This window comes from Chenopodium album, chromosome 19 (genome assembly GCF_948465745.1).
Source record: "Chenopodium album chromosome 19, dcCheAlbu1.1, whole genome shotgun sequence".
Classification (NCBI taxonomy): Eukaryota; Viridiplantae; Streptophyta; class Magnoliopsida; order Caryophyllales; family Amaranthaceae; genus Chenopodium; species Chenopodium album.
In genome coordinates, this window is record NC_137852.1 from 7,093,876 (window position 1) to 7,108,045 (window position 14,170).

Consider the following 14,170-nt stretch of genomic DNA (forward strand, 5'->3'; position numbering starts at 1 on the left):
CTCTGGTTGACCGTGGTAACCGGATTTGTCCTCCGGTTGACTGTGGAGACCGGAGTCCAAATTCGGTTACCGTCCACGGTGACCGGAGCCCAAATCCGGTTACCGTCCCGTAGGTCAAATTCGGTTACCGTGGAGCTGCGGTTGACCCCCGATTCTTTTTCTGTCGAGCCACCTCGATCACCATCCATTTCTCGTTGACTTTCGTTGTCGTTGTAGCTGTACGGTGTAGAAGGTGGTGGTTGACATGGTTTTGGTTGATGGGCTAATGTTAGAGAATGAAATGGAAAAAAAAGTTAATAAGGGCAAAATCGTCAGTTTGCTTGAAATGATGGCGGTGGCGATAAATTTGGACGGCGGTATTTAACATCCCCCATAACAAATCACCTGCTAAAAGGATTTTTTTTTTTTGATTATTTAAAAGCCATATGTCAGCATATGGTTGGTCCAGCAAAATAAAAAAAGAGAAACCCAAACACCCCCAGTCACCGATGTGGTAGTGTGTCAGCTGTGTTGGTTTTAGGCGGTTAAAGGGGGCGGGCGGCCGGTTTGTGATGGGGTTAGGGATTGGGCTAAGGGTTTTACGGTGGGAGAAAGGGGGAGGGGGAAGGGGTGGGAGAAAGGGGGAGTGGCAGGGGTGTTTGACTTTTTTGTAATTATTTTATTTTTTAATAGACCTTTAAATCGTCATTGATTGGTTGAAACCTTTAAAGGTAGGTTGAGCCGTTGAGATTATTCGATAATACTAAAATGTTAGAATTTTTTTGAAATAAATCGCTAAGGATTCGTTTTGCATCATTGTGGTTTTTTGTTTTTTGGTTTTTTCAAATAATATGATATATGTCATATAATGAATCAAAAAGTAGTCAAACTTATTAAAATCTTAATAATTAAAAAACTGACAACAGAAAAGTAGGAACACCTTTTTTTTCTTTTCTGTTTTTGGTTTTTTGTTTTCAAAAAATTTGAAAACTGAAAACAAAAAACATTGTCAAACAAGCCCTAAAAGTTGGAATTATTTAAGTGGGGTATAGTGGGTGTTTGGTCTTTGTTGACATGGTATGCTTACCATTGAATTTCAGCAAACTATCGAATTGTTAAATAGTCCTCCACGGCTCTACTCCTTTAGCCTACTACAGACCTATAGTACTCTACTACGTATTCCATATCCATTCTCACATCATACACTGACACACAAATATTTTGTCCAAAATTATTTGATTATTATTTTTAGCTATTTTTTTTATTTGTGGGCATATTTTGGATAGAATGATGATGAATGAATTATTTGGAGGATTACCAAAATGGAAGATTTTGAGCTTAATTTCAGTGGTTGCTTTAAGCTTCTTGTTGGCTTCTGCTGTGACAAGAACCCTAAAACCCCAGATTATCTATTCCACCATCACTTCAACTTCAGATCATCTTCTTTCCCAATTTCTCAATTTATTGTGGCAATCTGATCAATCTGGTAACCAACATGTTTGGCCGGTAAAACCCACTTACAAAGTCAACACTTTTTTTTTTTTTTTTTTTTTTTTTTTTTTTTTTTTTTTTTAACATTAGTGAATTGGTTTGAATTAATTGAATTTATATGCCTTTTTTATTTTTAACACTTTTATCTTAATTTTGTTGTGGATACCCAGAATATTGAATCATGTGTTAATGCATTTGTTATGGAATTTTTGCAATTCAGAAAGTACCCAAAAAAAGGGTTTTTAACTGGGTTACAGGTTTTTGTTTTATTTTTATGGCGGACTGGTGGGTCAATGATGTAAACGGGATTTGATATCGTGTAATGGTAAACCCATAAGACTTTACTAACTATAAGGTATAAGCTAGTAGACATCTACTGTTGGGTTGCACAGTAGGTGTGCTTAACTGATTTGGTTTTTTTTGTAACAATTCAGATATATTGGTTTAATATGAATAGTTATGTAAATACTCTGTGCATTAACTTTTTTGAATTTTGACTTTGTATATAATATTGTATTATTGAATTTACAGGAAATTAAATTTGGGTGGCAAATTGTTGTGGGGTCAATCATTGGATTTTGTGGAGCAGCATTTGGAAGTGTTGGTGGTGTTGGAGGTGGTGGGATTTTTGTTCCAATGCTTAGTCTTGTTATTGGATTTGATCCAAAATCTGCAACTGCTATATCCAAATGTAAGGGTTTAACCTTGTTATATTGTCTGTCATAGATTGTGTGAAGAAGTAAAACTATATTGCTTTGTCAGTTGGTTTGTTGATAATTGAAAAATGCCAAAATAGAATATCCAGAATTGGTAGAAATGTTCTATGGAATCTTGGTTGGATTATTATTATGTATTTGACTGTTTTTGTAAGATGAATGTCAGGCAGAAATTTTCTGTTTACCCCTTTCTGCATTTACAGTGTTTCATTTAATTTTGTTTGATAATATGGTACGTAGTATCGTGGGAGTCGAATATGATGTTAGAGTGATATTGTTTGATCTTCAGGTATGATAACGGGTGCTGCAGCCTCAACTGTGTACTACAATCTGAATCTAAGGCATCCAACACTTGATATGCCAATCATCGATTATGATTTAGCTCTACTTTTCCAGCCTATGCTTATGCTGGGAATAAGTATTGGTGTTACTTTTAATGTGATTTTTGCTGAATGGATGGTTACTGTCCTGCTGATCATTATTTTTTTAGGTAATTTTTTGGTGCTGCTAGTTGATTTTACAAGTATATATTTTTGTGCTGATAGCATGACAGCCTGATTCTGAGCTGCCTATCTATAGGCACATCTATGAAGGCACTCTTTAAGGGTGTTGAAACTTGGAGAAAAGAAACGATGATGAAGCAGGTGATTGGACCATATTAATATTTGTGCAGTTATCAGTTTTCATTTTATTTGATTGTATCACTTAGGAGCCAGAACATAATAGTATAACACGGAGTACATGCTAGATTTTCATGAGTTCTTAATCATAATATCCAATTTTGCTTAAATTTTTTTATGACGTATCAGCTGGAAAAGTGTTAAGGAAATATTAAGGCTGTGTTCTTTCTCCCTATAAAGATAAGTTTCAGGAAATTTCGGCCTGACAAGTGCTTTAAGGCTACAAAGATCATTTTACAGCTTATAATAAGTCATAATTCGTTCAGGTTGGTTCAGACAAGTTCGAATAGGTTCACATAAATTTTGATGAGGGGTGAAGCTTTTGTTATTATTAATTAAGTTGCAATGTCCTTTAATTTCTTAATCTTAGCTGCATTTGTTTTCAGGAAGCTATGAGGTATTTGGCTTCAAATGGTTAGTTAATATTCGTCTTAACTAAAGGCATTTTAAGGTTATTTTGATTCAATATCTTGGTTATTCATCTTTCTTTTTGATATTGGGACTTTGGGAGCAGGTATTAGTGGTGGAGTGGAATATAAGCCCCTTCCTGATTGCCCAAACAAGGAGGGTAAAGAAACAAAAGTGAGTAATTTCTAACTATCAGACACCTAATTTAAAATTTTTACCTAATTTATGATTGTTACCTCTTTAACTGAAGATATGATTAATATAGGTTTCTGCCGTCAAGAATGTCTGCTGGAGGGATCTTGGTCTCCTTGCATTTGTTTGGGTGTCATTTCTTGTCCTGCAGACTGTTAAGGTCCTTTTATTCTCCAGATCTATCTTATATATTGTCTTTCTGTAATTTGGCAGGAAAGGGGTTTCAAGCAGAGTTTCTCACTTGCTGGTCTTCCTATGGTCCTCTTGATATTATAGTATATCTAATTACTAACTTTTCTACAAATAAATTGAACAGGATACTACGGCTACTTGTTCAACAGCCTATTGGATTTTGAACTTGTTGCAGGTATTTTTTATGCATCCAATTAACTATTCTCTTCTTGTTTACTATGTATGACAAGAGCTTTTGATCCTTCTTTTGCTCGGTGAAGCATATTAAATGATCTTTTTTTGTGTTCCAGCTACCTGTTGCTGTTGGTGTATCCTTATATGAAGCAGTCAGCCTGTACAATGGACGAAGAATAATCTCATCCAAAGGAAATGCATCCATTACGTGGAAAGTCCACCAGCTCGTCATGTATTGTTGTTATGGGATTTTGGCTGGTATAGCTGGTGGACTGCTTGGCCTTGGTGGTGGATTTATTTTGGGTCCCTTGTTCTTGGAGCTGGGAATCCCTCCTCAGGTGAGACTTTTTCTTGTATAATGTAACAGTCCTTAGTCTATATTCCAGCTTAAGAGGTATAGATTCTTATAAGATATTTCATGGAAAACTAAAGATGCTGTTGTGTCCATTGAAGAAGTGGCATTCTGTTGTCTAATTTAGTGATATGGCATGACTCCTTTCACCTCAAACTAATGAATAAATGAATTGCTTGTATACTGGATCTGTTCATGAATCATGACTAAAGATTCTTTTGAGAATGAGTTACATGCTGGCCATTTGAGTTAGCTTTTGAAACGAGTAGTCAAAATGGATGAAGCACTGGTATGGTTATTCATACTAAGCAATCACTCGTAAACAAGTACTTTGGATATCTATCTATATTGTTTAAATATCATGCAAAAATTGATGTGATTGATCTTTAGCAAAAGTTGACTTAAGTTTTTTTCTTAAGTTTTTTTTCTTATTTGTTAGTATCGCTAAGTGGGAATCGTAATCTTTGATACATTCTGCAGGTTTCAAGTGCTACTGCTACCTTTGCAATGGCTTTTTCTGCCTCCATGTCTGTTATAGAGTACTACCTTCTTCAACGTTTTCCTGTCCCTTATGGTAAGCAAGCACCTTTTAGTCTTCTTTATCCAAAAGACACAAGGTCTTTTAAATTACTGATCTTTGAAGTCTTTCTACTATGTCTAAATTATTTTCCTTGCATTGATTTCAAACTAGTATTTTCTATTTTTTTTTTTCTGCATACTAATAAGCTTTATCTGATTGTTCTTACAGCACTTTACTTTATGGCTGTGGCAACTGTTGCTGCCTTTGTTGGACAACATGCTGTCAGAAAGCTGATAATTATTATGGGGAGGGCATCCTTTATAATCTTCATTCTAGCTTTCACGATCTTCATCAGTGCTGTCTCGCTAGGTGAGCTCTATTCGTGCTTATTTAGCCCTTATGATGCTCTAAGGATTTGTTCTTTTCACCCTGTTAAGTTTAGAAAAGGGCCACTAAGTTCATGTAAAGAAAATTAGCTCAAAGAGACCAGTAGTGCAATCCGCAACTAAAAAGAGTTAAGTGCAATAGACTTAGAAGGAAAATAAAGTTTGGAATAAGGCTCACAAAGTTCTTATAAAAGTGTTTCTCAGGTGAAGATACTAGATTTGTATATGCATGTTATGGTCAGAACTCAGAAACAGGAATTCTGAAGTGACTTCCATCATTAACATTGCTCTATTTTGTAGGTGGAGTTGGCATTTCAAACATAGTTGGAAAGATTCAACGACATGAATACATGGGATTTGAAGATCTTTGCAAGTACAAGGCATAAGACTTGTAAGCTTTTATTGTTTTTCGGGGATAACAATGCCCCGTGTTGTTATAATCAGTTACACAATTTGTATAACAGTAGTGTTTATTATCTTAGAGCAATGTTTATACTTCGTATTTGCAAAAACACCAATTCTTTATGTATAGATTGTATTGTAAATTTGTATGTAGCATTTATTTTGAAGATCATCTTGAAAAGCTTTATTACGAGTAGCTCCTTGTAATAACACCAGTCACCAGATCTACATTAGCAACTCTGATGAATAATTGTATCCTCTTATTTTCTGTTTTAACTATGCTTATTCTGATGGATTATACGCGAAAATCTTTGTTCTCCTTGAGCTGTACTCTGTACAAGGAAGAGTCAATCAAGGACAAGGAAAGGTTTTATAAAGCTGCTAACATAATTATTTTTTTCCCCTGTATTTGCACTAAAATCATTTTGGAAAACTTTTGTCCACCTTCTCATACAAAATCCTACTTTTGAAATTATTTAGAATAAGAACAACTTTTGGGTCATGTTCTCATAATAATTCCCCAAGTTGTCTAATGCTTACAATTTTAGATTCTTTAGTAATAATCAAGTAGCCAAATTGACTCCGCATATCATAGTTTCATACTTAACAACTCGCCTCATGTAGGACGCTGAACAACTCAAAGCATCACACGCACGTTTAATTATTTTATTTCCTAAAAACGGTTCATGCATCACGCATTACTTCCCTTAACCAATGATCCTCTTTAAAGTCGTCCACATTAACCAAAAAAAAAACTCACCTAAATGGTCAAAAAACTCTACAACGACCTTGACTTTTTAAGTATCATGGAATTTCATATGTTGATTATACAATTTCATTTCTTATACACAAAATATATCATTGAAATGCTGTACGTTCTTTTATAATTGATTACATATTCCTTTATTTTAACAAGTTAATTTTTTCGTAGTCATAATTTACATCATGCAATTTTAAGCAACAACCCGAAACATCGTACGAAAGGCAATCTTTTCAAACCAAAGTGAGAAAACACGGGGAATAAACAAAAACGTACGCCAAACGGATTCCTGGGGTTGTGCCTATTTTCCCTGTAAAATCGTTTGTTTCGAAATTAGCCCTTTTTTTAATTTAACATTCAACTGTCTCTCTTCTTCTCTCTCCTACCTCTGTGCGATAATTGAGAAAGAGAGGAGAGAGAAAGAGAGAGAGAGAATCATCCATCGAAGAAGATGGTGTTCTACTTCAAGGCCCGACCCGAAGCTGGGGATTACACCATCTTCATGGGTCTTGATAAGTTCGAGAATGAAGAACTCATCAAATACGGCTTTCCTGAAGATATTTGGTACCTTTCTATTCTTATTCAATTGTTAATTATAATGTTTTTTCTGGGTTTTTTCAGAAATTTGATTGATGGGTTTTGTTGAAATTGGATTATTTGATTTGAAATTATCAATTTTGTGATTTATTCAATGCCTTGACTGTTCAATTTCTTGTCAATTTAGGGTTTTTCTTATACTTGTATGCTGTAGTTATGACATGGGTTTGATTTGAATTAGGTTTTAATGGGAAATTGACTAACTTTCTTTACCATTAAAGTCTGCAAATTTTTTGTTGGAAGTTTCTTTGATTTGGGTGAGGAATTGTCAATCAAAACTGCTGTTTTTTTGGAGGCTTTGCTTGCTGATAGGAAGATGTTATTAGAATTTGTTATTGTTATGTTGGTCAATACGCGCTAAATGATGTGTTAATTACTCAATGTTAATGAAAATTATGTTTTATGAAGAGTATGTTTTGTGTAGTTGGTGTATCTTGATGTTTAAGTTGCTTCAATAGATGGATAAAAGGTCATTACCATGTGAAGAAGTCATTTGAAGAAGAAATTGTGCAATCAGTTAAGTGAGCTAAATGAATTATCTGTACTTGCTGATCACTGTTGAGTGAAAATTTGTAAAGATTGTACCTTAGCTAAGAGCAAAGTGATTTGACATCAGCATGGGTTTTTTCTTAGATCAGAGATAATATATCGATGATTATTCATGTTTGGAGAGTTGGATTAAGTATTCAATAGGCCTCCAAAGTAATGGAGTATTTGTTTAGTTCACAGTTTTCATACAAACTACCTTTCTTTCATAAGGAGGAGCTTAGTTAGCCTAAGAAAATGGGATGGTGGGAGAGAAGATTATATGATATTGGCAATACTCCTGTTTAATACTTTATGTTCAATAAATATTGCTACCTGTAGAGTTTCGCATTTCCCAGGGCAACTTTGACGTATCACTAATTATCTACAAGTATAAGTTATGGAAGTTGATATCTTGAAAGATTGTATAGAGAAGAATCCAAAAAAAAAAAATTCCCTTGACTATATTTTTTTCTTATGTATAAAGCATAATAGATGGTCAAAGGGGAGTGGTGTACAAGTCCAAATGTAGCTGTCTTATGGAATGGAGGAATTCTCTCTTTTTTCTTCCTTTATAGGCAAGATTGATGGATACATTTTCCATGCTATGGTTCAACTTTTTCAGGAAATGTAGAACAACAGAATTAGGTGTCAAAGTGGATATCAAATTTTTTTTATTTTTTATTTTATTTTATTTATTTTATTTTTAAATTTTAATGAAAATATAAACTAGGTGGCAATGTTAGTTTGTTATGGGGGCTAAATCTGATTTGTGGAGGATATTGCATAATATTCACTTGTGTGCACCAATATGAATGCTTTTTAATACAATTATTATTATTACAAATTTAAAGCACTCATACACTGTATAATTAAGTATAACAGAGGCATGCCTGTGCTCTAGGAGAATGGAGTACAATGCTATTTTTTTTAGCTAGGCAAATCACATATAAAGAGGCACGCCTGAGCTGGACCTCTATCGCCTTAGTGCACCTTGAGATTTTTACATTACCCACTCATACATTTTACTGTCTGGTCAGCCTGGCCAATACAACTTCACCCACAGTTTGGGTGATTTAGCCAAATTGCTGATTTTGTTTTTTCCAGGTTCCATGTGGACAAAATGTCTTCGGCCCATGTCTATGTTAGATTAAATAGAGGTCAGACAATGGATAGCATATCGGAAGCTCTGTTGGAGGACTGTGCTCAGCTTGTGAAAGCAAATTCCATCCAAGGCAAGTCCAAAATCCTTCATAATGTGTTTGTTCATCAATAAATAATTATGTTGAACTGATCTTATTGGAGAAACTCCATGTCTCCATAAGGCAGAAAGCTATTCTCCTTCCCAGCGGAGGAATTCTTATCAACCTAAATTTCCGTGTGTTCCATGGTGTACAATATCATTATTGTTACATCTCTCTGCATTGTTTTCACTTCAATGTTGAGACTAGGATTGGGGTATGGGGTAGGGTATGCAGGGAATGACTTGTAAGAACTTTCTTCATGCAATTGCATAGAGACTATTAATGATAGAGCCTTAAGGCACATAGTAGCTACTTGTTAGCAATCAAGTAGAGGGCATGTTAGCAAGACATCTTAATAATACTTCATGATCCAAAGTTTGCCCTTTAATTACTCTGGATGTATAGGCTAAATTTTCATTTGGGAGAAGACCAATATTTTTTTTTTCTTACAAAATTAGGTTTTTTAAAAAAATACTTATATATATCTAATATTTCATGGTGAGATTCATATTATTTTGTACAAATTTCTTGATAACTCAATACATTTTAATGATGGGAATTCCAGTACTTTAATTGTAGCCAATTTTCCTCTTTGTATGAATAACTACCAATGAAATATTTGAATGATTCAAAAAGGCTGGGTGTCACTGGGAATAATAAACTACTGTATGACGTAAGGGTGTCTTATTTTAGTATTTGCACTTATAGGAGTCAGTTAGAATAACGCTCCAAGTTAAGTATGTTTACAGCAACCCCAAAAAAGGGTTTTTTTTTTTTTTTTTTTTAATGTTTAATGTGGTGAAAAGTACTAGGTCTAACTGGCCTGTTTGATTCCAATTTTGAAAAATTAGTTTCTTGGAGTATGATGGTGAGGTTTTGATTTTTAAAAGTTTTTTGGTCCGTTTTTGCTTCTCTGAGGACAGTTTTTCCTGGTTTGTTTGATCCTTGAACCCCAATCACACCAGATGAACAGGCTATGAATGGCTTACTCATCGGACTGGGCAGTGTAGTCCATTTTTTTAAGCTAGTATCCTGTAATTAGACTACTGTATTATTGAGGTTTGATTTTCAGAATTTCATTAGAGCATTTTACTGTAAGCTGCCTCAATATGAGGATTCTGACTTTTCTTGCATTTCACAACATTTGCATTAACTGAGTTGGGCGTTTTTTATGAGCTATTTTGTTTTTTTGGTGAAATGGCATATACATGATGTTTGTATGCTGACATTCATTGCAATGGCAATGCTACAGGCAACAAGGTGAATAACATTGATGTTGTTTACACCCCCTGGGCCAACTTGAAGAAAACTGCTTCCATGGATGTTGGCCAAGTTGGTTTCCACAACTCAAAAATGGTAATTTCTCACCTTTATCTTCTTGAAGTTTGTTGATTCTTTTCCCGATTAGGAACTTGCCTTATCAAGCTACTGGTGTACGGATATTATTGATAAAAAAATGACAGTCTGATTATTGTCAATTTAGGTACGCACTGTTCGTGTAGAAAAGAGAATAAATGAGGTCGTTAATAGGCTGAACCGAACAAAGGTGGAAAGGACACCGGATTTTAAAGGTAAAACAATCTAAACATGTTGCCTTGTTAAACTCGAACGGTCTCATTTTGGTAATACTGCCTTTCTTCCCTTCACCCCCTCTTGTTTCTTTCTCAATCTTTTATTCTCTGTTTCTTTTGGGTAGTAGTGTAATATTATGTGAATTATCTGCATGCAGCTGAGCGTGAAGCATATGGTGCTGCTGAAAAGGCAGAAAGAAAGGCTCAGCTTAGAGAAAAGGTGAGTCCAGTCTTCCCTCCTTGTTTACATTGTCGCTCTATTTTATATATTGGCATGTAGGCTGTGGCTTTTTCTTTAGTTTTTCCTTGTTCATGATTAGAATTTATATTAATCACTGTTTTATTTAGATGATGGACAAATGTAATGGAACAGTGTTTTTGTATGGCCACAGTCATGTGTATGAAAATAGCACTGGGCCTTGTAACTACACTGAAACAATTTATCATAATATGTGGAGAGCACATGTAATCCCACTGTTTTCTGAATGGGGTAAAGTGTGACTTTAAAAGAATTATATTAAGGTTTAGAAATTCAAGACAAGTCTTTTTGACCTGGTTTTCTGATCTATTTGGGCAAAAGTTAAATCTTGTGATAGTTTATTGTTTCAATACAGCTAATGCTAATGCTCAATTTGATGCTTTGCAGAAACGTCGAGAGGAAATGGACAGGCTAGAGAAAGAGAGGGTAGCAGAATTGCGAAGCTACAAGAATTTGATGGTATCTGACAAGATGACTTCTAACAAACAGATAGCTTCAGGTGAGAAATCCTTGCAAGAGCTAGAGGAGGATTTCATGTGAAGTGATTGAAGATTCTTTCTATCCTATGAAAATATGGCGGCGAAGTTCTGCATTTTAATTGTGAGCTTGTACACATGTCACTGGTTCTGCTGCTTCTCAATTGTGTGGGTTGGTCGAATCACATCTACCTTTGTCTGATCAGTCTATCGAAGACTCCTAATCATGTAACTCTATTGTGATGATCATGAAAAGGCTGCATTGTATAGGAGGATAGAAAGATTGATGTTGTAACTTGAGAGTCTCATCATGGTTTCCCTCTTGTTCATGACAGCATTAATCTTGTTAAAAGATTTTATGTGATGGATTTGATTTTGGTTTGTGTGTTATTTGGAAATGCTTTATTAAGCTCATTAACTAGGGTATTTGATAGCCTTTGTATCTTGAGACTTGACTCGTGTTTAACCGGGTTGGTGTCCTTGGTGTTTTTTATTTTTCTTTTCTTTTTTTAAGCTGGGATTGATAGAGCAAGAGTCATATTAGGAGTTCTTGTTCTTCATATCTTATCTAGTGAAACATCTCGAGTCATTTAGTCAAGCTCGATTTTATTACATGACTCATTAGAATTGTGACTTTGTGAGTAGCTATAAAATTATGTAAGCTACATCAAATTAATTGTTCCCAATAAACATTGAAGAAACTTTACATTCAGTATAGTCACCCAATTCGAGTTTTTCATGCTAAAATCGACAATTTGTTGAGGATGGTTTAAGGCTGAATCATGTAGGAAGAAGTTAGAGTTTGCTTGAAATAGTTAGTGGTTCCCCCAAACTCGGGGTAGGAAGTGGTACCAAGTGATCTGTGGAAAAGTTTGCTCAAATTTCCTTTGCTTTGGCTTAGATGCCTTTTGCGGGAGCTTCACTACAACCTGGTCACTTGTTCCCGACTTCCCGTGTTTTCTATGTTAACGATATGGACGCTTCTTGTCTGTTTGATTGATTTTCATGTCTTGCACCATATATACTCATGTAAGTCATATTTCTTTCGTCTTTATTTGCTTAACTAACATTTTTAAAATGGACTTATCATTTTACTAGACTTATACTATATTTGGTAAGGTTGTAGTGCTCAAATTTACTTCATTTAAGGTAAGAAAAGGAGAGAGAAAAGATCTACTTCGTAGAATGTTTGGAGAGAGAAAAAGAGCCTGGTAGTTAACAATCTAAATATAATGTATTTCCATTCATGAAATACGATGTCAGAGTTGAGTTTGAACATAAGAATTAAAAAAATAAATTATGGTGGATTTCTTATGTTATGGACTAATGGGGATGTTTTGCAAGTTAAAACTTCAAAGGTAATTTGATGATCTTTGTATCCAACAACATTTGGAATAGGGAACAAAAACTTTGATTTCCATGCTAAAAATTGAAGTATCTTGTTTATTTTGTTGCTCCAATCACTTCTTATCTCCTTGACTAGCTGTACTTTCATCTTACAAGTTCCTTTTGATACCTGAAATCCTATGAAGTAACTAGTGATTTTTTTTTTTTTTTTTTTTTTTTTAACAACACAAAGTTCTTAATTATGCACATAGTTGGTTTCAAAAAAATAAAAAATAAAAAAATTATGCACATAGCAAGTGTTAAAAGGTTTCCTTCATTTGTAGCATGTAGGGCATGTTGGTTCATGCAAATTTTTTTGTGTTTTATCATCACGAATTCACTTTCATATAAGTCAATTGCAACAACATTCAATTATCCGCTGATTTGCAAAATTGACATTTACATAACAAAATTACTCATTGTATACAATTATTATAATAAACTTAATCATCCCAAATCTCATTGAAGCCATATATTGTAAACTTGTTTTTATATCACTAAGAAGCTCAACACTCCCGATCGTTATACAACGTTTTGGTATCTTCCATAGATATCTATTTTTTAAGGTTGCATGGAAAGGGATAAGTACACAATACCCTAATGAATTAATGATATAAATGAAGGATAAAATTACACTAAAACACATTATAATTATTTGCAATTATAAAAGGGCCTTTATTTTTTATTTTTTTTTATTATTTTTGATAGGTTATAAATATATATATTTATATGCTTAACACTCAAACATATTAGTAAAAATGCTCTAGGTAGAGTTTATTGCACATGTATTTTATAGGCAAATGACTTATATATATATTAGAGAATGAACAATTATTGTTTTTCAGGTTTTGCGTGTTATATTGCTTAAATATAAATTTTTATTAGATACAGCATATGAGTATACGTTAAGTGACAACTTAAGGACCAAGTAGTTTATGAACTTATGGTTTAATGACAAGGATTACGATTGTATCTCACCTTATTAAAGGCAACTTGAGGTGAGTATGCTCTTACCCTTTCATCCACTCCTAAGGAGCCTTACTCGCTAACAAGATTTGGATTGACCTGTCAAAGTTTGCGGCTTGTGAACTTGTTTTCCCTTTATTAAGTTAAAATAATTTAACCATTTGGTTTAAGTATTCCCTCCGTCCCCTATTAATGGTCACTTTTGTCATTTTTGGTGACTTAAAATGTTAGTCACATTTGCCTTTTTCAAGTACCATTAATATTGTATTTATTTACCAAAATTCTCTAACATCAATATTTGTGCAAATTTAACTTTCCCATGTAAATTTTACTTTCCCATGTACTTTAATTACTTTCTTTCTCTACTTTTTTGCATAACCAATGTAAATTTACTTTTTCAATGTACTTATCTTATTTTTCCTTTAAAACCTGTGATTTTTTTAACAAAAGTGACCATCAATAGAGGATGGGAAAAGTATTAAAATTTTAAGGGCGTTTGGTTCACAAAGTGGTATGGGGTTGGAATCAGGAATGGGGTTAAGGTGGTATCGGGTTGGAACTTGATACTTAATACCATGTGTTTGGTGTAATTCTGGAATGAAATATCTCACTATTCTCTCCTTTTATTTGATACCTAAGGGAATGGAATGAGCCAAACCCACCTCCCCCCAAGGTTTCTAAACCCCATACCTCATGGGTTTGAAATTCATATTTTTGTCAACCAAACATATGATATGGGTTTTAGTTATTCTAAACCCATACCTCATACCTATATTTCGTGAACCAAATGCCCCCTAAAAGATGGGAAAAAAACTAGGTAAATAGGTACAAGTATATTAGTAATATCTTGCAAAAATCTAGCTTAAAGGCCTTAAACTCTAGAAAGTAGGCATT

General features: G+C 34.1%; 2 protein-coding genes across 2 annotated transcripts; both read left to right on the forward strand.

The window, feature by feature from the left end:
* Positions 1 to 1,100: 1,100 nt before the first annotated feature.
* Positions 1,101 to 5,664, forward strand: LOC145594506 (sulfite exporter TauE/SafE family protein 3-like). The gene is made up of 12 exons (XM_081650813.1): positions 1,101 to 1,485; positions 2,002 to 2,161; positions 2,476 to 2,676; positions 2,766 to 2,830; positions 3,253 to 3,280; positions 3,381 to 3,448; positions 3,540 to 3,626; positions 3,783 to 3,833; positions 3,949 to 4,170; positions 4,665 to 4,758; positions 4,933 to 5,073; positions 5,391 to 5,664. The coding sequence occupies exons 1-12, from the start codon at positions 1,267 to 1,269 to the stop codon at positions 5,474 to 5,476; spliced, it is 1,422 nt and encodes a 473-aa protein (XP_081506939.1). The 5' UTR covers positions 1,101 to 1,266; the 3' UTR covers positions 5,477 to 5,664.
* Positions 5,665 to 6,573: 909 nt separating this feature from the next.
* On the forward strand, positions 6,574 to 11,338 carry LOC145594507 (uncharacterized). Its single transcript, XM_081650815.1, has 6 exons — positions 6,574 to 6,816; positions 8,482 to 8,609; positions 9,871 to 9,974; positions 10,102 to 10,189; positions 10,348 to 10,409; positions 10,836 to 11,338. The coding sequence occupies exons 1-6, from the start codon at positions 6,704 to 6,706 to the stop codon at positions 10,986 to 10,988; spliced, it is 648 nt and encodes a 215-aa protein (XP_081506941.1). The 5' UTR covers positions 6,574 to 6,703; the 3' UTR covers positions 10,989 to 11,338.
* Positions 11,339 to 14,170: the final 2,832 nt, after the last annotated feature.

What these genes read in the sequence shown, in the direction of transcription:
- LOC145594506 (XM_081650813.1), top strand. Translation starts at nt 1,267, where the DNA reads ATGATGATGAATGAATTATTTGGAGGATTACCAAAATGGAAGATTTTG. An exon ending in TGCAACTGCTATATCCAAAT is followed by an intron (nt 2,162 to 2,475) that starts GTAAGGGTTTAA and finishes TTTGATCTTCAG; the next exon opens with GTATGATAACGGGTGCTGCA. An exon ending in GGATTTTGAACTTGTTGCAG is followed by an intron (nt 3,834 to 3,948) that starts GTATTTTTTATG and finishes TTTGTGTTCCAG; the next exon opens with CTACCTGTTGCTGTTGGTGT.
- LOC145594507 (XM_081650815.1), top strand. Translation starts at nt 6,704, where the DNA reads ATGGTGTTCTACTTCAAGGCCCGACCCGAAGCTGGGGATTACACCATC. An exon ending in GAAAGCAAATTCCATCCAAG is followed by an intron (nt 8,610 to 9,870) that starts GCAAGTCCAAAA and finishes GCAATGCTACAG; the next exon opens with GCAACAAGGTGAATAACATT. An exon ending in AAGGACACCGGATTTTAAAG is followed by an intron (nt 10,190 to 10,347) that starts GTAAAACAATCT and finishes ATCTGCATGCAG; the next exon opens with CTGAGCGTGAAGCATATGGT.